This window comes from Exophiala aquamarina (genome assembly GCF_000709125.1).
Source record: "Exophiala aquamarina CBS 119918 chromosome Unknown aczIA-supercont1.24, whole genome shotgun sequence".
In the NCBI taxonomy this organism is placed as follows: Eukaryota; Fungi; Ascomycota; class Eurotiomycetes; order Chaetothyriales; family Herpotrichiellaceae; genus Exophiala; species Exophiala aquamarina.
This window is the reverse complement of record NW_013550564.1, coordinates 199261-221117: the sequence shown is the minus strand read 5'-3', so window position 1 is coordinate 221117 and position 21857 is coordinate 199261. Positions and strand designations below refer to the sequence as shown.

The 21857-nt window shown below is 51.5% G+C and overlaps 8 protein-coding genes across 8 annotated transcripts; 6 read left to right on the top strand and 2 right to left on the bottom strand.

Moving 5' to 3' along the window:
- Window positions 1-74: 74 nt before the first annotated feature.
- Window positions 75-411, bottom strand: A1O9_12570 (uncharacterized protein; the record flags this gene model as incomplete). The annotated part of the gene is made up of 2 exons (XM_013398557.1): window positions 75-210; window positions 329-411. Coding segments are annotated over 2 exons (219 nt in total), but the record flags the coding sequence as incomplete, so codon positions are not given.
- Window positions 412-1478: 1067 nt separating this feature from the next.
- A1O9_12569 (pyruvate kinase) lies at window positions 1479-3379 on the top strand (the record flags this gene model as incomplete). Its single annotated transcript, XM_013398556.1, has 7 exons — window positions 1479-1596; window positions 1657-1701; window positions 1755-1801; window positions 1851-1931; window positions 1986-2107; window positions 2161-2994; window positions 3046-3379. The coding sequence occupies 7 exons, from the start codon at window positions 1479-1481 to the stop codon at window positions 3377-3379; spliced, it is 1581 nt and encodes a 526-aa protein (XP_013254010.1).
- A 1310-nt stretch (window positions 3380-4689) lies between these two features.
- Window positions 4690-7557, top strand: A1O9_12568 (uncharacterized protein; the record flags this gene model as incomplete). Its single annotated transcript, XM_013398555.1, has 3 exons — window positions 4690-4965; window positions 5031-6465; window positions 6518-7557. The coding sequence occupies 3 exons, from the start codon at window positions 4690-4692 to the stop codon at window positions 7555-7557; spliced, it is 2751 nt and encodes a 916-aa protein (XP_013254009.1).
- Window positions 7558-9972: 2415 nt separating this feature from the next.
- A1O9_12567 (uncharacterized protein) lies at window positions 9973-10296 on the top strand (the record flags this gene model as incomplete). Its single annotated transcript, XM_013398554.1, has 1 exon — window positions 9973-10296. The coding sequence occupies one exon, from the start codon at window positions 9973-9975 to the stop codon at window positions 10294-10296; it is 324 nt and encodes a 107-aa protein (XP_013254008.1).
- Window positions 10297-11595: 1299 nt separating this feature from the next.
- On the top strand, window positions 11596-12666 carry A1O9_12566 (uncharacterized protein; the record flags this gene model as incomplete). Its single annotated transcript, XM_013398553.1, has 3 exons — window positions 11596-11690; window positions 11800-12470; window positions 12527-12666. The coding sequence occupies 3 exons, from the start codon at window positions 11596-11598 to the stop codon at window positions 12664-12666; spliced, it is 906 nt and encodes a 301-aa protein (XP_013254007.1).
- A 1715-nt stretch (window positions 12667-14381) lies between these two features.
- A1O9_12565 (uncharacterized protein) lies at window positions 14382-16350 on the top strand (the record flags this gene model as incomplete). The annotated part of the gene is made up of 7 exons (XM_013398552.1): window positions 14382-14531; window positions 14588-14945; window positions 14998-15215; window positions 15279-15476; window positions 15570-15711; window positions 15799-16017; window positions 16109-16350. The coding sequence occupies 7 exons, from the start codon at window positions 14382-14384 to the stop codon at window positions 16348-16350; spliced, it is 1527 nt and encodes a 508-aa protein (XP_013254006.1).
- Window positions 16351-16987: 637 nt separating this feature from the next.
- On the top strand, window positions 16988-18350 carry A1O9_12564 (homoisocitrate dehydrogenase, mitochondrial; the record flags this gene model as incomplete). The annotated part of the gene is made up of 4 exons (XM_013398551.1): window positions 16988-17015; window positions 17105-17145; window positions 17220-17389; window positions 17483-18350. 4 exons carry the CDS (start codon window positions 16988-16990, stop codon window positions 18348-18350), a joined length of 1107 nt encoding a protein of 368 aa, XP_013254005.1.
- Window positions 18351-18883: 533 nt separating this feature from the next.
- On the bottom strand, window positions 18884-19849 carry A1O9_12563 (uncharacterized protein; the record flags this gene model as incomplete). Its single annotated transcript, XM_013398550.1, has 1 exon — window positions 18884-19849. The coding sequence occupies one exon, from the start codon at window positions 19847-19849 to the stop codon at window positions 18884-18886; it is 966 nt and encodes a 321-aa protein (XP_013254004.1).
- Between the last annotated feature and the right edge of the window lie 2008 nt (window positions 19850-21857).

The following is a 21857-nucleotide window of genomic DNA, read 5'->3' as shown; positions in this document are numbered from 1 at the left end:
CGAAAAGGGAGCAGCGGTTGCAACCTGAGCCTCTCTGAAAAAGATCCTTGGGCCTGCCCTATATCTTGTCCCCTTCATCGTCTTCTCTCAAAGAAACCACTGCTCCCCATCACAGCGACCGACTGGTCCATGACCCATTCTCCGACGCCGAGGTATCGGTCGACCCAAGTCTGAATCTCTTTGCTTTCGCCAATAGAGGATGACTTGATACTGGTTGGACTAGTGGGTTAGTTAGTCTGAGACAACAACTGGCATTAAAGTGCCCTTTAATGCCATATAGGGCAGAGCATTTCCTTCTTCGTGAAGAGGGGTTTATCGGGGTGCGTACGTGAGGCCTGTGCTTCTCTTGACTCCGGCCAGGAAGGCAGATATCAGGACCGCATCGAAGGCGTAGTGCGTGAGGCGCCCGAGCTAGGTCGCAGGTGTCAGTACGAGTTTGTTAGAGGATGGAGTGTACTTACAACCATAGCGGGCTGTCCGTGAGGTTTTCCAACGGAGCGTTCTAATGTCTGGTGGTGGTGGTGGTGGTGGTGGTGGTTGTGCTGTGTATTCAGGTACTAACTGGCTGAAACGCAGTATGCCTGTCGTGGATTCGGTAACCTCACATGTGATGTTGTCGGTGGACGGTGGCATATCAGGCGTGTCGCCGGAACAACAGTTACTGCGGGCCCGAGGAAGAGAGTTTATCGTTATCGGCACCTGACTGTCAGGGCGGTACACGTGCAGCTGTACCTTGAAAGAGGGGCAATTGCACTTGGCAATTGGCAGCTAGCAGCTGGCAGCTGGAAATGGGGTGAGTGGGGAGCTCCTCATCTCATCAACATTTGTTCTGCCCTCCAATAACAATTTAACCACCACTGGCAACACAACGTGCCATAATTGGTGACCCCCACTCGGTGCCTCTAGCAGTGCAAGGTAGCAGCTCCCCTAAGCTTTCCAAAAGAGTTTCCATTGAGCCCTGTCTCAATCCCATCACGTTGTGGCTATCAAGCCCGACGCTTCTCATTCGTTCCCTCGCCCAAGCTGATCCCTTTTTCGACCCTCTTGTACTCCGTACGCCGTACAGAGTATACCAGTACTTGTACTCGTACTGCTAGCACTGCTAGATAAGCGTGACGTGAAGGCTCCATACCGCCTTGGACCATTCTGAGTTGGGTTCAACTCAACGATTGCTTTTTTCCCAGCAACAAAAACCCAGCCTCACCAACATTTACTCTGTTGCTCAACAGGGTTATACCTTTACCCAGTTACCAGATCACCAATTTCCTGGGTACGTATTCAGCAACACTCCTCTGACTAACCAGTGTCCTCCTGTGTCAAAACCTGAAACCCCTGCTGACCCTCCTAGACTCTCGGTCACCGGCCACCGCCTTGAAGATCTATCCTCCGCATTTACCATAACTTTCCAAACAGATCCCGAAAGGATATTTCCCCTCCAAAGATAACAAGAACACAACCAAAAGAGAAGGCTAGATACCATGGGCGACGCTTTGGATCATCTCTCCAACCGTACAAAATTGGAATGGCAGGCCAATTTGAACACTGAGTACCAGCCAAAGAAGAACCACCGCAGAACCAGCATCATTGGAACAATTGGTACCCCGATAGCCTCCATACAAGTTCTAGATGTACCCATGGACTGACTCTTTGTTATAGGACCCAAGACCAATTCTGCAGAAAAGATCACCATTCTACGAAAAGGTACGTGAGAAGCTGGTAGCAAGAAGTGCACCAAAATGTTAAATACATCTTAGCTGGCCTCAATGTCGTTCGAATGAACTTCTCCCATGGTTCTTACGAGGTAATTCGTTCTCACAAGCGAAAACATGGCCTTCCACTGACATTGACAGTATCACCAATCTGTCATTGACAATACCAGACAGTCAGCCAAAGAATACCCAGGCCGCCCAGTGGCTATCGCCCTCGATACCGTTCGTTCTCCCCTGCAGCGTACTCCCCGTCCTTGTATTGACGATTGATCATAGAAAGGCCCAGAGATCAGAACTGGCAACACCCCTGGTGATAAGGACATTCCAATCCAAGCAGGTCTGGAATTGAACTTGACAACCGATGACCAGTATGCTACAGCGAGTGATGACAAGAACCTGTAAGACTTCTCGCAGCGCACAGGCAAAACGAGTTGTTACTGAACGATAACAGATACGTTGATTACAAGAACATCACCAAGGTGATCGGCCCTGGCAAGTTGATCTATGTGGACGATGGCATCCAATCCTTCGAGGTCATCTCTGTTGTGGATGACAAGACTCTTCGTATCCGAGCGCTCAACAATGGACAAATCTCCTCGAGAAAGGGTGTCAATCTGCCTGGTACTGACGTTGATCTACCTGCATTGTCCGAGAAGGACATTGCCGATCTGAAATTCGGTGTCAAGAACAACGTGGATATGGTATTTGCCTCGTTCATTCGTCGCGGAGAAGATATCAAACATATCCGAAAAGTTCTCGGAGAGGAAGGAACAGAGATCCAAATCATTGCCAAGATTGAGAACCAACAGGGTATGAACAACTTTGACGAGATCCTCAAGGAGACAGATGGTGTTATGGTTGCACGTGGAGATCTTGGAATCGAAATTCCAGCTGCAAAAGTCTTCATTGCCCAAAAGATGATGATTGCCAAATGCAACATGGCAGGCAAGCCAGTTATCTGTGCCACCCAGATGCTTGAGTCCATGACCAACAACCCCCGACCAACTCGTGCTGAGGTCTCTGATGTTGCTAACGCCGTCCTCGATGGAGCTGATTGTGTTATGTTGTCTGGCGAGACGGCCAAAGGCAGCTACCCCAAAGAAGCGGTGACGATGATGCACGAGACATGTCTGTTGGCTGAAATTGCGATTCCATACGCCAACGTGTTCGATGAGTTGAGGACCAGTGTTCTACGACCCATCGAGACTGCAGAGTCGATTGCCATCTCGGCCGTTGGCGCCAGCATGGAGTTGAACGCAGGAGCAATTCTAGTCTTGACAACCAGGTAAGTTTCGGAGAGTTTTGCGTCACATAAACATGGACTAATTTCGAACAGTGGCTCATCCGCACGTCTCCTGTCCAAGTACCGACCGGTCTGTCCCATCATTATGGTGACACGAAATGCAAGTGCCTCACGATATGCTCATCTCTACCGAGGAGTGTATCCCTTCCACTTCCCAGAACCCAAACCGGACTTCCGTGGAGTGGATTGGCAAGAGGATGTTGACAAGCGTTTGAAGTGGGGTATCTCATACGCCATCAAGCTCGGTGTTTTGAGCCAAGGAGACTCTGTGGTTTGCGTTCAAGGCTGGAGAGGAGGAAAGGGACATACAAATACCATTCGTGTGGTCCCTGCCGAGGAAGATCTCGGGCTAGCTTCCGACAGTTGACTGCCGGTGGTGGGTGAATTCTTCGGCACTCCCACCAAGTCGAAGCAATTCGTCGTCTCACCACCCATGTCCCCAACATCACCGAGAATGAAGTCAAGGCCTACCTCTGGAAGATTCTCATTCGTGTGATATGTTGGAAGAAATATGTCAAGGAAAGAGATGCAAGCGACAAATGTGTTTGCCACTGATTGATTGTGCGTGTGCCTCAAAAAAAGAGAAAGGAGATTGACGAATATTGATTGTCGGAGACGACAGGCTGGGAAGCATTGTGTTACCTGTGGACCAAGTTTCTTATCGAGTAATGGAATAGCATTATGATTATCAACTGAATGTCTTGACGAAGCAAGATTATCATGGCCAGTACTGCTAGGAGTGATGGTCCATATATGTATCTGCGCGAACTGTGCTATTGAACCAAATGCCCAGAAGGGGGAAAGCCTAAACAGTGCTCGTATCTTTACTTGGTAAGCGTGGGTAAGCCTGAGGGCCAGGCGTATTTCAAGCCCCAGAACGCCAGAAGGGGCCCTCAAGACTGCTCGGAGTCCGCCAGTCTTGACTCCTTGGGAACCCCCCTTAGCCATACGAATCCATACGCAGTACCTCGTACTGTCTTCACTAAAGAGGCCCTTGGGAGGGAGTACTATTGGACGCTGCATACTCGCAAGGTCCTGCTATTTCTGAGGTTGGTTTCATTCTTTCCATTCCAATCTCCGTTTCAGATTCAGTAGGCTGGATAGGTATGGAGCATCTGGCGTTGGCTTCTTGCTCCGTGGCTTGCTAGCTCTCACTTTTTGGCCCCTCTCGCACTTTGTGACACACGACGACTACGACTATTGAACAAAAGCAGGGTTAGCAGAAAACTTGTGATCTTCATCCATTTCTCTTCCCGACTACTGTTGTTTACTGCGTGTCCAGGAATCAACCATCCTCCGCCAACCTATTTTCCCATAATATTTTCTTATTCAGCCTCCTACTATTTTCACGTGCCTTTTGTCACATAATCCACGTCGCGTCAAGCTTTAGTTTCCCCTAAACTTAGTTGCCGACCGTTTGGGCCTTGATTGGGAGTCTTCGCGCCTGCGCACCGGTCTTCCCCCAGAAGCTCAGGCTCGTGATTTGGTTTGATAGGGGTCTTAGCTTTGCGCCGTCGTCATCCCTGGTTCGACCTCTATATTCATCCCAGCTGAACCCTGCCTTTGCCCATCGACCTTGTACCCGTGCACGATCATCACTTTCGCAAACCCAACGACCCAACCATCCTGGAGCTGAACAAGCAAAGATAGCACCCACTCCGCAAGAGTTCAGCAACCATGGCGGTCGAAGGCGAACAGCCAAAACAAGTCTTCACGCGGCCAAAGGCTCCGGGCTTCACGGACTCCTTCTGGTCCGCAGACTATGCCGGCGGGTTGGGCGTGCTCTTTCAGAAGCTCCAGCAGGGTGTTGTAGAAAATCAGCAGATCCTCACCATCGCCAGTCTCAGAGCCGACGCCGAAGAGATGTACAGTGATCGTCTGGGTGACATTGCGCCCACCATCGATCGCATGAACGGCGGTTTCGCCCGAGATGATGGCGCCAGTACGAGAAAGGTGGGCAACCTCCCTACAAAGCCAATTTCAAACATATGTGTACATACTGATGGTTCCCGTGACAGGCATACGAAGGCGTTCGAAGCGAGATGGTCGAAGCGACCAAGAATCACAAGAAGATCGCGGACAACATCCGAGAATTGGTCGTCAACCCCTTTTCACGATGGTGCGATGCCCATGCCACGAGGATACAGAACTCCCAAGATGACCTGCAAGGCAAAATCAAAGCCCACGATCGGCAAGCAGAGGCTGTCAAGAAACTACGCGCCCATTACTTCAACAAGTGCAGATTAGTCGAGGATCTAGAAGAGGAGAATAAGATGGCCTTTCAGGCCGCAGCCAAGGAGAGCCCAAAACCGCAAAGTCCTCCGCCGCCGAAACTCATTCTGCCAGAAGAAGAGGTGGAAGAATTACCCGTGGACATTGGCGACCAGACATACCTGCCAGAGCAGCTAAAAAGCCTCCTGACAAACATGCTCGATACTATCCCCTTGGGGGAATTCAAGGTTCCTATCTTAGGAACCTACCAGAATGTTTCTTCCGGCACCGAGATCGTCGATTATGCACAGAAGCATTTGAATGCATCGAGTGTTGGCTACGCCGAGAGAATCGGGCAGGATCTAGTGGATCGAGGGTTCCTACGGCTTGTTGGCAACATGGGCAACACCTTCGCCAACAGTTCAAGAATGAAATATCAATGGAAACCCAGAGTCTTTCAAATCACAGGACACCCCGAGAAACGGAGACCATTGACCAGATCCACTACAACTGGTTCGAATGACGGTTCAATCGATTCACCCATTGGCAATATCGCCGAGACACTACAAACCTGGAATCCTTTGAACAATGCTCATCCCAATGAAACTCCTGCGGAGAAGCTGAAGAGGGAAGCGAAAGAGGCAGACGAGAAATACAAAGCCGGCGTTCGAAGACTAGATCAACTCAGATGCATCCTGGAAGAGTCGATGATGGATCACTTGAAGTTCTTGGAGAGATGTGAAACCGATCGACTCAAAGCCATCAAATCCGTCATCCTTGACTTTTCGGGAGCAATCAGCAACAGCATTCCATCCTTTCAGAGTCAGGTGGATCACATGATGCTCTACCAAGAGACGATCCAACCTCTCGGCGATCTGAGATATCTACTCGAAAATTACCGAACCGGTGCCTTCGTGCCTAAAGTGACCCCTTACGAGAACTACTACGGCAGTGTCGATGACCAGACTTTCGGTGTTGATTTGGAAGCTAGAGCCAGAGTGGATCGGAAACGAGTTCCCATTGTTGTGACTTCAATATTGACCTTCTTGGACAACCATTATCCTGACTTGGAAGGCGACGAAGCCAGGCGAAATATCTGGTTGGTAGAGGTACCCTTGGCGGCTACACATCATCTTCGAAATCAAATCAACAATGGAGCGCCCGTTCCACGTGAGGTCTTGGAAAAGTATGAGATACCAATTGTTGCGAGCGTGCTGAAATTGTATCTTCTTGAATTGCCAGGTATGTATTTCTCAGCTCAATTGCAACATCCACCCTTGCGCTAACCTTGCAGATTCTCTCGTTTCATCACAAGTCTATGAAATCATCAAGACGATATATGCAACCACGTCCGATGCCGTCCCGAATCCCATTTCAAGTGATGCTATCGATGCCACGCCGCGGATCAAAGTGCTACAATCGACACTTGGCCAACTCCGACTCAATAACATTGCAACTTTGGACGCCATTGCAACACATTTCACTCGATTGATTGACCTTACATCCGCAGACGAGGCATATGTTCAGGCACTCGCGCAATCACTTGCACCTTGTATCCTCCGGCCGCGGACGGAGAATTCCCTTACACTGGAAGAACGACATGCTTACCGGCTAATCCGAGATCTATTCGATCACAAAGAGTCCATCTTCGGAGAACTCAAGCGGCAATCATCCACACTTTCGGGCTCCAATAGCGTATCACAGCGTCAAAGAGCACCCAGCACCGCCACACCCGATGAGAGCTCAAGAAGAGCCAACATGGAAGCCCGCGCCAGAGCAATTACTGAACAAAGACAACGAGACAAGAGTCCCGGACCCGCCAACCGACACCGTCGCGACAAGAGCACGGATGGAAGCATGGGTAGATTTCCCGTTGTCGCGAGCCCACGTCCCGAAGGCGGCCGCCCAGCCAGTGGATTTGGCATGCCTACCAAGAGAGCCAGCTTGGAAGTTCCAGGTAGCAACGAGTCGTCGCCAATCCAGCAGCGCAATCAAAATGCGACGAACAGGAACTCCGAGATCCGAGTCCAAACACCACCAAACGTGACCAGCGCAAATAGTCACGACCAAGATTCCCCGGAGACGTTTGTCTCCGCGACCTTCAGTGGCGGTGGGCCCGGGCCTCACATTCCACCTCCCCTGGACGACGATAGCAATGAATCGGACGAGCCGGTACCACCACCGAAGGATGACCCGCCAGCGGCATCGAAGGTCGGATCATTAAGGCGCGGTGCGGCGGTGGGACGAAACGCCCCCGGCAGTATCAAGAGGACACCGGTGCCGTCGCAGCAGGGCGTTCAATTGTCGGATCGGCCTATGGATGACTTCTCTTGAATGTATGATGAATCATGATGCAATGGACTTGAACTGCACTGGACAGCGAATTGGTTGATGTCAGACTACGAGTTAAGCAAGTTGCAACGGCTGACCAGGGTATTAAGAGCGACAATCGCACGGACGCATTTATGCCTTGTTTGGCCCCAGTCGAGAGGCAAGCGCAAGGCGGAACCTTGACTGTGTCCGTCTTAATGTCTAACAAAGCAGGAAGAAGAATGGATGGAGAAAAAAAGGGTTGTATAAGGCAAGGCGGTCGCCATCCGCTGGCTGGTTTGGTGGAACGATCTTGTCGTATAATATGAAATCTTCGCCTACACCTATCGCCCCGCCTGGGGCTGTTCCCAATACGATTCCCCTCTAGCGAATGTAGCCCTGAGCCTCCGGGCGACGCGGGTTATACCCTGGACCAGAAACAGCAGCGAGATTTTTACGGGATGGAGAGGGAGAGTCTCACCACTCGCGCACCTGAACGCGCTGGGCCAGATATCAGGATTGAATCGTATCCGGCCAATGGAGAGGAAGGGGAGACCGAGACGGGGAGCTTTTGTTTTACAGTCTACATACTAAGTACGAGGTTGAATGGAAAAGACGAGCGAGTCTGCCACGTTTACCTACAGTTGACGAGAGCGAAAGCAGCGGACTCACTAGAATGAATATGTACAAGTAGCTACCAACTAACTGACGTTACCATGTTACTAGCTATGTCTCAACCCGGTCAAGATTCATTCCACTGCTTTTTTCCTCTGAGGGGGAATGGAATGGCTTACAAAAGTCCACGCCAACATTCAAGGTTTTCTTCCGCACGTTTACTGGATGGAGTGCTGTGGTTGACCAGCTACTCCTGCTGGATGCTATCGAGTCCTGCGGAAGGAGGCCTGACTCGCCAACCAGGCAGTTAGCGGTGAGATGGAGGAAGCGATGATTCAAAGTAATGGATGCATGGGCCTGCGTATCCGGAGTCGGACTCTGCTTGTGCTGGGGCCTGCTTCGCTTCGCTTCACCTCGCCTAGGAGAAAGTACTCTGTATGGAGTACGGTGTAGGTCACTTCGACTGCGATTGCTACCCTGCCTGGGAGTCAGTCATCTAATGCAGGGCGCATGTGCGGCCCAGGCCCAGCTCAGTTCAGCGGAGGGGAGGGATCTCTCTCCCTTGCCTCGTCCGAACACACGCGGCCCTAGCCAGCTACTACATATATCCCACGATGGTGTGCGTGTTGACAGCGGCAATGGCGGCACAGATGACGGGAGCCTCCACGAGTTCAAACTTGTTGGGTTGTCTACCCACACAGATTCCTCCTTATACCCATACGCCGTTCCCTCGCCCACTACCAAATCTCAAGGCGGATCAGCAGCCGGGATAGACTCTGCGACTGGGATAGCCCGCTTAACTAGTTAGGTAGTCCACATACCTAGGGTAGTGTCGCATCCCGCTCAGAGTCGTATTGCTCCGAGCCGTGCAGGGCCCGAGAGGCCCCAATATGGCGCTGACCGGGGATGGCGATCCAGAAGGCCTGTACCCCGTGGGGACACGCACTGGGTTTGGGTTTGGGTCTAGTGCGCTGGGTGGGTGGGTGCCTGATGGGAGATATAGGACGTGCGCGAAGACGCATTAGATGAAGATGATGGTGATGATATTTGATTACAGCGACTGATGTGCGGGGCCAGCATGTCCTGCGAGCCGTCTCATCTGTGAAAAAATAGGTTCAAGCGATCCAACGGATCAGAAGATCGGATCTTGTAGTTCGGCCATGTAACTATAATGGCCAGCCACCCGCACGGAAGAAACCCATGACTTGGTTCCCCGCTGGCATCGCCACGAAGTACGGAGCCATTGTACTACAAATCCCGTCATGCTGCTACGAGTACTGCCCTTATTGGCTATTGGGCTTTTGGACGCCTTTGCCAGCTCCAGCTCCAGAAAAACAACCCATCCTGTGACATCCGTCCACCAGTTTACACAGGATAACCGTTAACCTTCTAACCCTCCCCGATCCCAGCCAGACCCAGACGCTGGAGCTGTTCACGAATACGGAAAGCAGAGAGTCTTGTCGTTGCTTATTTGAAAGCTTGGTTCGTTCCTCTTTCATTGACGTTTATTCGTACGAGTGTGTGGAGAACTTGGCTGCCCCCCCCCCCCCCCCCTTGGGTGCATATGTGGATGTCGTATACATAGCAAGGACGGCCCAACTCCTCCGACCAGACACATAGATATCTTATCTTCCTTTCCTTTCTGCTCCCCCGAGTTCATTTGAGGCCCGGTTGAGGCGCCGGGAAGGTTCCTCGCATCCGGTTTTGGCATTCCTCCTGGCACTATTCCACAACAACAACATCTAAACAACCTTCCCTTCCTCGCGAAGGACACCTGCATCAACTCACCACCCCAGACCCGGCATCTCCACGCCAAAGACAAAAATGGTCGACAAAGCCATCGTGCTGCCCATTGCATGCCTCTCTGGAATCTGCGGGGCAATGCTCATCTTCATCTGGTGGTTCTTCCCGAAATGGTACAAGAAAGGACTCGCACAGGACCGACGGGACATGGATGACGCGCTGCGAGAGCGGAGAGAGTACATCGCTGCTGAAGCTGCCGCTCGGAGAGCTGCGAACAGCTCGTCTGATGCTGGTTCCGTGGGCGATGCCAGCGGTGAAGAGGACCTTGAGGCGCAGCGGCGTGGCTCAAAGGCCCCGGCCGTCACGGCCCAGACGTACAGGCCGCCGCCTATAGCTGTGTTTTAACTAGGGGTGAGATGGATGTTTTGGAGTTGGGAGTTTTCCTTGGACCTTTCGAGCTGGCGAGTTATTCCTTGTTGTGGCTGGAACAATAATGACAGCGCAAGAATTGGTTGCAGACTTCCCGGGCGAGCACTGGTCATAATAAAATGTGATGGACAAACTCGATAAATGCCGACGCCAATGTTCTCGGTCAGCCCGACTCATACCCTGACTGTTTTCATACTCTTTGGTGGAGTCAGGTCCAACGAACATCCAAGTCGTAACTTGTGCAAGCACAACGGCTAGTTTTCGGAGACTTCTTGTCGTTTTCCTTGACTGGGTGGCCCAAGCAGATGGCTAGCTCAGACCTGTCTGGACATATTACAGGTTCCAGGCTCGCCGGCTGGGGATGGTGTGATTCGCTCAATGTTGGTGGGAAACAGTGCGGGTTGCTAGCTGTCCATCACCGAAATACTTCACCACCTTTCACGATCGCTGGAAAGATGAGATTTTCCTTTATCGGGAACAGTTGGCCAACCTTTGGGGACAAGCCCCGTTGACCAAAGAGGTTCGATCACGCGGGCTTGCCACTACTCGTAATATCTTATATCGACTTACTATATGGTTGGTGTATTCCCCTGGTCTGTCAGGATCTCCTTCTCAGACTCGCCCAAGCAATCGAATCCAGAACGTATGGCGTGCGTTGAGGAAGAAGTCATTAGTTGGCAGAGTGTTTTCAACAATCGTGTCAATACAACTGCTGTTGGATTTGTTGCTCACAGCTAACAGTCTGCTTTGGGGGATCGGGCATCTCAATACGAAAGCAACAAAGACCCGAGTGTGACTTGGCAGCCGTAGTGAGCTGTTATATCTGTACCTACATTATTTGGGAGTGCTTAGTTCAGTTTTTACGCCTCTGCTGATATTGTTGCCGGTGATATTCTCGGTTGAAGTTGGTGCGGCGCTGCAACTTCTTGAGCACTAACCTGGGCACGAACGAAACAGCCTCAGAGCGCATGAACAAATATTCGTATAAAAGTGCGAGCGGTGTCAGACCAGTAGAAGTCCTGTGCATAAGTTCTGTCAATTACCATGTCAGTATTGAGAGTTCGCGAGGACGTAGGAACGAGGAGAAATTTGAAAGTCAAGCATGAATCAGGCCGAGACGGAAAAGGCATCTCGGTCACATGACACCTCTTTAAAATGGCAATGGATTTTCCCATTTTGGTGGATGGTAGATTCCATACATCAAGTCGGTGGTTGAGCATCAATCGAGCTTCTAAACATCCACCATTCCCATCACTACCACAACTGCCACCAACAATGCGTTTCTTCGGGCCGTGCGCTTTGGCGCTCGCCGTCGAGGGCGCCTATGGCTACCTCGATGCTCAGCCATTCTTCATGTTCTCTACCTCCGAGTACGTTCAGCCTCCCTCTTGAGTCTAACCTGCAGGCAATCGCCAATCAAGCCACCAAGCTCTTATAGCAACGGTATGGTAGCTAACAGAATCTGCACTGCATTTTCAGGCTCCTTATATCCTCCTCCAGACTACAAAATGCACAAGCAATCACGTCTGACGTCGCTCTCACCCTATCACAGTGCCCATCCGACTATTACATCCTTGTCTCCCAACAAGGTGTTTCTGCTCGAGACTACCAATGTAAAAAGAACACACCCGCTCTAGCCCAGAGACTATCTACTTCCCAGCAGCCCGGAAGTGTCATAAAGAGTTCTCTCGCCGTCACAGACGTCGTTGGAACCGTCGACCCGACGACATGGACTGAACTGCTGCAGACTACATGTGGTGTTCAGACGACCGAGATTCATGCGGCCGATGGCGAAATCCCAACCTCTCTAACACCTGCACCCAGGTTAATTCACCTTAGACTGCCTGCCCCATCATCAGAGTCGAGAGCGCAAGGTCTAGCCAGCAACGATGCATTCTTCGCCACTTTGCTTGAGATGCTTCCTACTCAGAAGTACACCGTCCTCTATACCACCAGGCGAGCACGGGAGGGATGGTTCAATGCTCAGGTTCTTGAGCCATTAGACTATGAAATGGACAGTGATATTCAGGAGGCACTTCACAGCGACCTAAAGAGGAATCTCGGGACGAGAGTGGCTAGTGGCAACAAGACAGAGAACCAGACGATGATTGATGGTCCTCTGTTCGATAAATACCAATTTTTCACACCTGGTAAGCCAGAATTTCTCCCTTTAACCGTCAACGAAGTACACTAACGACGCCAATAGGCATTTTCATGGGCTTCTTGACAGGCTTCCTTCTCTTATCTATTCTGTACGTTGCAGTCTCCGCAGTCGCGTCACTACAGGTAACGTACGCCGCCTTCGATAAGGAGACCGGCGCGCTAGCTGGCAAGAAAGCTCAATAAATGAATCGTTGTTTCACTGGACATTGACTCGAGCTATTGTGGACATTCGACCAGGGAAGGTCGGGCAATAGCTCAACCATTGGGAGCTTTGTCACGCCTTAAGAAGAAGGCGCCGCCGGTATATAGTTAATGTTGTCATGAATAGAAACCATGGTCGAAATTATTTACTTGTTTCTATGGATCCGAGGGTTTGATTTGTCGGTGACTTTCCGCTCGCAATGGCCTGGCTCACCAACATTGCGACAGGGCCACTATTGAAAGTCCAGATGGCAGCAAGACGAGCTTAGACCACAGGAAAAGACCCGTCGTGGTCAGCTTCAACGGCTGTTTGCGGCGTGTGGAAGAAAGTTTAGCCAGGGATCATTAACTCGCTGCCTAACCAGTGTCAGATCACGGGCCGCTTTTTGGAATAACACGTGCACGGCATGAGGGTGTCAACATGCAACGCAACCCCGTTGAATGCACTCTCTCGCACAATTGTGGCTATATTGGAACTGTTGTTTCAATCTGGTCATCACAATTATGATCAGCTACATCCTCATCCGCTTCGTCTTCCTCGTTTGGACACTCTCGCAGAGATAAGGATAGAAAGTCAGAACTTAGAGACTGAACGACTAGCCTAGCCACAAACTCGTTGAAAAGGCGTTGCTTGAGAGGCAGAGATCCCCTCTTAGAATCTAAGACAGGGCACAACTGAATGTATGCTACAATCTGACTCCGTTTGTCAAATATGATAGGTACATCGATTCTCACAACGAAAAGGCCCACTGAAAGTTGGAATATGATAACCCGCGCGGCAATGAGGGTCGGGTTCTAAGTGACTTGTTACCGCGGCTCGCTTCCAGAACTGGAAACATGCAACGAAACGACACTGGTCCAGAGGCAGTAAGTCCTATACAGACGTTTCTGAATCGCCGTAGATCTATTTCTGTCATGAAAGACTCCTGCTGAGAAATCTGTGATTTCAAGATCTGCTTTCTCATACAAGCGTCGAATGGAAGCCGCTGGGAGGCGATGGAAGACTCGAACTCTGACGAACACGAACTCAAGAACGGCAAAGGTCTTTTCGTGGGCTCACACCACGCTAGTTTCTTTACCAACGCCCAATCTCATGCAACGACGGCGATCATCCGGCCTCCAAGGATGCCATCGACTCATCGCTAAATGTGCCGGATTAGTATCCGTCCTCTTAGCTCGTCTAGGCACCAATGCTTGACAGGCTAGGCTTTTCCATCAACGTCAATGGCTGTATCAAACCCGCTTGCTGACCAGGCTCCCCTCCATCCTCCCACAGATTCCCCCATTCTCCAGCAATGCACATTTGAACTAAAGCCTCATGTGGCAGGAGCATTTCGCCCGGACAAGGGCATGTCGGATTGCTCACCGGCGGGTTTGCTGCTTGCCCTTGACCTGTATCACTGTTCCAGAAGCTCACAGGTTGTTCTCCGACACTAAGGGCGTGGCAACACCCAGTCAGGAGGTCAACTATGCTGTACTCCGTACCAGGCTATCGCTTTTCTTGGGGAATCTTCCGGTATCTGATGTATTCCCGACACCTAAGTATGATTACTCCGTCGCATGCATTCTGGAGGTGGACCGCCTGTTGCTGAATAAAAGCACTGATCTCCCCCCACCTCAACTCTCGCAGATCTGCCTCTCAAATCTCCCAACTAGACTGCTAGCTGTTGTGCGCTTCTTTGTTCTCTTCGAGCATTATGGAGAAAGCTGAGGCGACGAGGCGCTCCTCTTCCGAGGACGCGCATTCCCCATTGAGTGCCGAGAAACAGGTCGACGAAGCTCCAGTCGCAGTCCTTGACATTCGCGACCCAGACGAAGGGTTGTCGGATGAAGAAAGAAAAGCCATTGTAGGTTGAACCCGTATCGCCTCGCCTCACTGTTCATCGATATTGACCCTCGTCAGGACCGCAAGCTGCTGTGGAAACTTGACTTCAAATTGATTCCCTGGCTCACCCTGCTCTATCTCATTTCATTCCTGGATCGTACGAACATTGGCAATGCCAAAATTGACGGTCTCCAGGAAGATCTTCACATGACCAGCAACCAATATAATGATACATTGACTATCTTTTTCATTTCGTACTCCCTCTTCGAGCCACTCACGCAGATCCTCTTGAAGCGCTACAGACCATCGATTTTCTTGCCTACCATTATGGTTCTGTGGGGAATCTGTATGACGTGCATGGGATTGGTACATAACTTCGGTGGCCTGATGACTGCGCGATGGTTCTTAGGAATCACCGAAGCAGGATTGTTTCCTGGTCAGTCCGGAAAGCAAAAGTGTGTGGAGTGTTTTACTAACTTCTCTTTCAGGTGTCAATTACTACCTAAGCTGCTGGTATCGGCGATCAGAGTTTGGTATTCGAGCCGCCATCTTCTTCAGCGCTGCAGCACTCGCGGGCTCGTTCGGTGGATTGCTGGCCGCGGCGATTGTCAACATGAAAGGCGTTGGGGGAAAACCAGGTTGGGCATGGATTTTCATCCTCGAAGGGCTTGTGACTATTGTCATTGCAATAATCTCGTTCTGGATGGTATGGCTTTCCCACATTTTGGTGCCTGTGACTGCGTCGTGAGTCTCATCTGATACCTTCTAGATCCATGATTTCCCCGACGAGGCCAAGTTCCTCTCCGACGATGATCGGTGTCGAGTCCTCCGCAGATTGAAAGCAGATCAGCAGTCTAGCGCCGAGCACGAAGAATTCAAGCTTGATTACCTCTGGGCTAGTTTGAAGGACTGGAAGACTTACACTGGAATGATGATCTACATGGGTTGCGATGGTGCTTTATATGCGGTAGGCATGCCCCCTAGACCTCTGATTCCCCCTTTTGCATTGATTCCTCTTCCTGTCGCGATTTGGTTTGGTTCTAACTAGATGCTGTTATAGTTCTCATTGTTCCTTCCCACAATTGTGCAACAAATGGGATACAAAAACGTCCACGCACAGCTCCTCAGCGTACCGCCATACGCAGTTGCGGCAGTCGTGACGATTTTCATTGGGTTTGTGGCCGATAGAACGAGCATGAGAGGTACGAATGAACTTCCCTTCCCAATACAAGGTCCCCCTTGCGCAATCGAATAACCTCGCTTCGACGCTGACTTTTGATGTCCAATAGGGTACTGCAACATGGTGATGTCCCTGTTCGGTATAATAGGGTTTGGCATGCTCCTCGGATCAGGAGAGCCACACGTACAATACGGAGGCGTGTTCCTCGGTGCCATGGGTATATACCCATGTATTTCCAACACCATATCCTGGACGGCGAACAATGTCGAAGGCGTATATAAACGAGGTATCACCTTGGGATTTGTGATCGGATGGGGCAATCTCAACGGTAAGTTTTTCTCTTTCGGTTTTCCAGCCCTCTCCAAGAAGGGAACTCAAGCTTGTGATGGAAAACACTGATCGTTGTTTACTAACCACAGGAATCGTATCCTCGAATATCTACCGCACCAAAGACAAACCACGATTCAAACCCGGTCACGCCGTGGTCTTGGCGTACGAGACCGTCTTCTTGCTTGGAGGCAGCGTTCTCCAACACGTCCTGCTTCGCCGGGAAAATGCCAAACGGCGTGCGGGTGAGAGAGACGTTTGGATTGAGGGTAAGACTGAGGCCGAGATCGAGAAGCTGGGTGACAAGAGACCCGATTTCTTGTACACGTTGTAAGGCTGTTACGATCGTGGGTGAGGGATGCTAGAGCCTTGGTTGTGGTGAGCACCGGTGGATTGCTGCGTAGACACCATCGGGAGAAGCAACACGACGATCTAGCAAGGCTTGGAATGCAGGTACTTGGTCTCCCGCTTGGTGAGACAACCGAATTACGCTTTGTACGAGTGCAGTGATCTCGAAACATGTAGGCAAGAAAGAGTGTGTGGAATATGCAGGAGTGAAAGATAGTGATGACAACATGCAAACAGAGCGAATCTAGGGATGACACATAAAACACTCTTTGAACAGACATAATATATCTTCGACTTGCCTCGAAATGAGCACTCCACCTAGAATCAAGACTCTATCTGATCTCTTGGGTATTGCAAGGCTCTCCAATTGAAAGGCCCCCGGTCGCCGGCCCCCCCAAAACTCAGCCTTGTCGGGGAAAGGCTAAGCTTAAATAATAGGTTAAAATAGTTACTGTTTGTTAGCTTCCGATTGCGGAGAAGTAAAGCTCCAGGTTCCCCCTCGCGAAATCATTGGGCAAAGCGCATCTTTTTTTTTTCCCCTTCCATTTCGCTTCTCCAACTATCTCATGGTCACGGACACACGAGTTTGATCAACGACACCTTCACGTCAACACAGAGAAATTATGGCTGCAAGCAGGACGTTGAGAATAGGTGGGTGGGAAACACCAGACCCAGACAGACATGCTGTTCTAGCTCTGATTCTGGCCCTTTTCTTCCAACACTGACATGGTGAACTCCAGGATTGATACCCGGTGACGGGATCGGGCGAGAGGTGATTCCGGTATGGCCCTTCACGCACAAGGCGCACGCGCACGCACGCACGCACGCAACTAACACCCCCCGACTCTTTCCCAGGCAGGAAAACGGATCCTCGAGTCACTCCCGTCGTCACTGGGGCTGAAGTTCAGCTTCGTCGACCTCGACGCCGGCTACGACACGTTCAAGCAGACAGGGACGGCGCTGCCGGACAAGACGGTCGAGACGCTGCGGAAGGAATGTGACGGAGCGCTGTTCGGGGCTGTGAGGTAAGCAAAAGAAGTTCCGAGTCCCAAGACAAGGACAAGAACAAGAAGAGATAAATAGAAGACAAAGCTAAGCCATGCCGTTGCCACCACCAGCTCCCCAACGACGAAAGTCGCGGGCTACACGTCGCCGATCGTGGCGCTGCGTAAGAAACTGAGCCTGTACGCGAACGTGCGGCCGTGTAAGACGACGCTGTCGCCGGCGTTCGCGTCGCCGACGCCGCAGCCGATCGACCTGGTGATCGTGCGCGAGAACACGGAGGACCTGTACGTGAAGGAGGAGAAGACGTACGCGGACCCGGCCGACCCGAGCGGCAAGGCGCAGATCGCCGAAGCCATCAAGCGCATCTCGAGCAAGGCGAGCTGGCGCATCGCCAACATCGCGGGCGAGATCGCCGCGCGGCGCGCCTCCATGCGCTCCGCCGAGGAGAAGAGCCACAAAAAGGCCCTGGTCACCATCACGCACAAGAGCAACGTGCTGTCGCAGACGGACGGCCTGTTCCGCGCGACCGCGCGCGAGGCGCTCTCCCAGGCCAAATTCGGCAATGCCTTCGGTGTCGAAGAGCAGATCGTCGACAGCATGGTGTACAAGCTGTTCCTGCAGCCGCAGTACTACGACGTGATCGTCGCGCCGAACCTGTACGGCGACTTGCTGAGCGACGGCGCCGCCGCGCTGGTAGGGTCGCTGGGCTTGGTCCCGAGCGCGAACGTCGGCGACGGCATCGTCATCGGCGAGCCGTGCCACGGCTCCGCGCCGGACATTGAGGGCAAGGGCATTGCGAACCCGATCGCGACGATCCGGAGCGTCGGCGTCATGTTGGAGTTTCTGGATCTGCCCGAGGCTGCGAACGCCGTCTACAAGGCTGTCGATGGGAATCTCGGGGAAGGGAAGTTCGTGTCCCCGGACTTGGGCGGCAAGGCCACCACGGAGCAGGTCCTGGAGGATATTATCAAGCGATTATAGGTGGGGGAGGAAATCGGGAGGGAGGGGGGCGGGTTCAAATAGTGGTGGTGGTGGGACTGGAGAAACAGCCTGGAAAATTGAATAGAAATGGTCCGGTGAATGTGCATGTACATACTACCTGAAAAACCGATACCAGGAAAAGCCCAAAAAAAAAAAAAAAAAAAAAAAAAAGGATCAGTTGGTCCGAGTATCTTGTGAAAACAGGGGGCCAAGGGAATAGTATTCACTTTTTGCAGGTATGATCAATTCACACACCAAACTCAGTATCGTCTAGACATCTGGTGCTGGTGCTGGTGCTGATGATGGTGCTGGACGGTAGTATACCGAGTTTATCAGCCTCACCACCCATCCGCCCCGATCATCACTTCTCCAGCAAAGAGTAGAAGTAGAAGGTAATGAATGGGACAAGAGTCTCACAGCTATACCAGTCGACACAAGTTGGCACCCTTTCCCGCCTGCAGATGCCTATGCCTCTGCCTCGTCGACCTCCTCCACATCCCCATCCCCATCCTCATATCAAACAACAAGTTCCCTCATCCAAAACCCGCACTGGCCAACCCAACCAAAATACCCACACCAGCCTTGACGCCATCGACGATGTGGACCTGTTTCCCCAGCTCCTGGCCCAACTCCTCGACACAAGCCTGCCTGACCGCATCATCCAGGCCGGCCATGCCTGCGCAGCCGAGACAGACGGCCTTGACGGGCGATGAGCGTCTGGGTCTGCCGCTGTCTCCCGACCCGCCGGTCCCAGGATCACTACCACTGGTGGCGGCGGTAGTACCCCTGCGCAGTAAGCGCTTAGTAGCCTGCATCATCTTGTCCCGGACCTGGTCTGCCGGGAGATCGTGTAGATCCGTCGCGTTGAGGCCCGTGGTCTCGACACCGGCAAAGCGCCGTGAGGCCTCCGCTCCAAGAAACGCCGCGACCGCGTCTTGGAGCACCGTCTCCCAGATCTTGCCCGTCGAGACGATTCCAAATGTTTCGTTTCCATTGCCGCCGCCGTCGCCGTTGTCGAGGAGAGCCAGACACGCGAGGACGCTGGCCTCGAATATCCCCGTGACGTATTTCCGGGCGCCGGATCCGCTGGAGCCTTTGGTCGCGGCGCGCGTCGTGCCTGCGCACGCGGCCTTTAGCTGGGAGACGAGCGGGTGTTGGCTGTAGCACGCGATGAGGAATGCGTCATGGTGCGGGATCAAAGGGGTCAAGTGTGGAAGGCAGACTTTTGCGGACGCTGCTGCGTCGGCAGGAGAGTTGATTGATGGGATTCCCTCTAGGTTGACGGCCTCTGGTGTGCCTGTGGTGCTTGTGGCGGTAGTGCCGTTGGGTGAGGTGAAGAATGTGTATTGGATGGAGTCGGAGGGATACGCGAGGGAATCCAGCAGGGGAGCGAGTGACTCGGTCATGGAGGTCGACGTGTTGGGATTGATGATTAACATTCGGAGCCGTTGGCGCGGCAGCGATGGCGGTGATGGCGGCGAGGAGGTTGCGGTCGCCATGATGTGAATAGTCGTGGTTCGAGCAATGTTAGATGGCGTTCCCCGGATTCAAGGCGCTTCAATCAAGTAAGCCCGCGACTTCCCAGACCCTCAGGGTGCTGCGGGTAGATTTGCAAGTCTAGAGAGCCACTTCGTCTATGTATCGCTTGCCCTGGCAAGACAAGGGAAGTGCAGATTCTCTCCAAGGAACCAAAGGAGATTCTGAATCGGACTGGTTGGTTATCAGATCAAATCCCTTCTTCTGTGTGTCGAGAATGCTGATTTCCGCTAAATCAGCAATGATGAGAGCAGCCCAAAGGTATTCTTGGGAAAAGGTCTTCGTTGGGTCCTTATCGGAGTCGAGATGATGTATGGAATCGATCGATGATATGATCAACAGCGGATCGAGAATATCAACTTTCGTATCGAGAAGTATTTGACACTGCGTAGGAATATTACTTACTCTTTGTTGAACCAATCGGTTAAGTATGTGAGGGAAGATATGTCAATTCCGAGAGTTCATCGATTGTTCATGATTTTACGTCACATGCTGCCAACGAGGCTGTGGGTGGCTGTCCTTGCCGTCGAGGCTAGCCAATCAGCTGGGTGAGTACATAGCCTCCATCTTCCATGGCAGAAGACTAATCGATTATCAATACATCAAGGGACTATAAAATACTGTTCGCTTCGCGAAGTTCTCTTTGAACTACTCATAATAGGTGGTTAATCCGACTAACAACCACGAAATACTCCATCATCAACTGTCTGATCCAACCCGGCGAGCCGTGGCATCCCATACGGTCATGGTTCTCACTCATCCGCCGCCCGGTGTTTCGTTGTTGGAACAATGACATCTGTTTCACGAGTCTATGGCTTTGCGTCTAGAAGAACCAACTGTCCGTCTACTCCTCGTTGCGTCATCAACGTTGATTCCCGATCGTTTGGAAGAGCATCTCCCCCTGAATTCCTCGTCTTCAAATGAGATGCGTTCATGCTTAACCATCCTAATCTGGCGCCAATTTCGGTCCACTGCAGGGAGTCCTCAAAGAGATATTAGCTTTTTGCGGGCTTGTCTCTTCTCCATATTATACCCGAGCTCATTGGCGAAGTTCATTGGTTGGCAACCTACCAGTCCTGCAAATGCTAGATAAGTGATCAGAAGAGGAGACTTGAATGAAAGTGAGCGCAATTGTCCGGTTGGCACATGCCAGGCTTGGTCGTGGCCGAGATCTGTAAGACTGAGATCAGGCGAACACGAGAACCCACGAGTCCGATCACAAATCTCTCCGATCAAATGCGGATTGAATCTTGACCCAAACATCGCCATTTCTGGATGACAAAATGGCTCATCGCCATCATAGAATCTGTTGGAGTATCGAATTTCAGAGCGGGCTGAGCAACACGAGTAAAACAGCCTTTTTCGCAACCAAAGAGCAGCGAAGTTCAATCGACTGATAGCTAGAGTTACACGCGCCTCTTGACACCCTGTCCGGTCTCGAGATATCTCTTATTCCATTCTAGACATCGTCTTTGTTGGTACCATATCCGAGCCGAAAAGATTGTATAGGATTATATCAGTGCTCAAGCCGTGGATTTCCATCCGATGAAGCCATGGACTGTGTTGTTCAAAGGAGAGATTCGACATCAATCCCAGGCTCCTGTGATTCCATGATAAGCCGGGATCGATTGTTGATCGAAATCTGTCCTCTCTTGACCATCTGAACATAAGTCACCAGGAGTAATTTTCCTTCACCATGCCAAAAGCTGGGCGCTAATGGTCCTTGCACGACAAGTTGTGTTGTTCGCTCAGGTGTAGATGAGTCTTGGACTGACACAAGTGCAGAATGAATTACGTTTCCATTCTGTGAACTTCGTACTGTAAGTAGAAAACGATTGATCAACACCGCATTCGACATAGACAACATTGGAGTGTTGAACTAGTCCAAGCATGAACGAGAAATCTTCCATCATACAAGGTGAGGAACCCTACGATGTTTGCTGAATACGTACCGTATGCTGGCCGACCTTG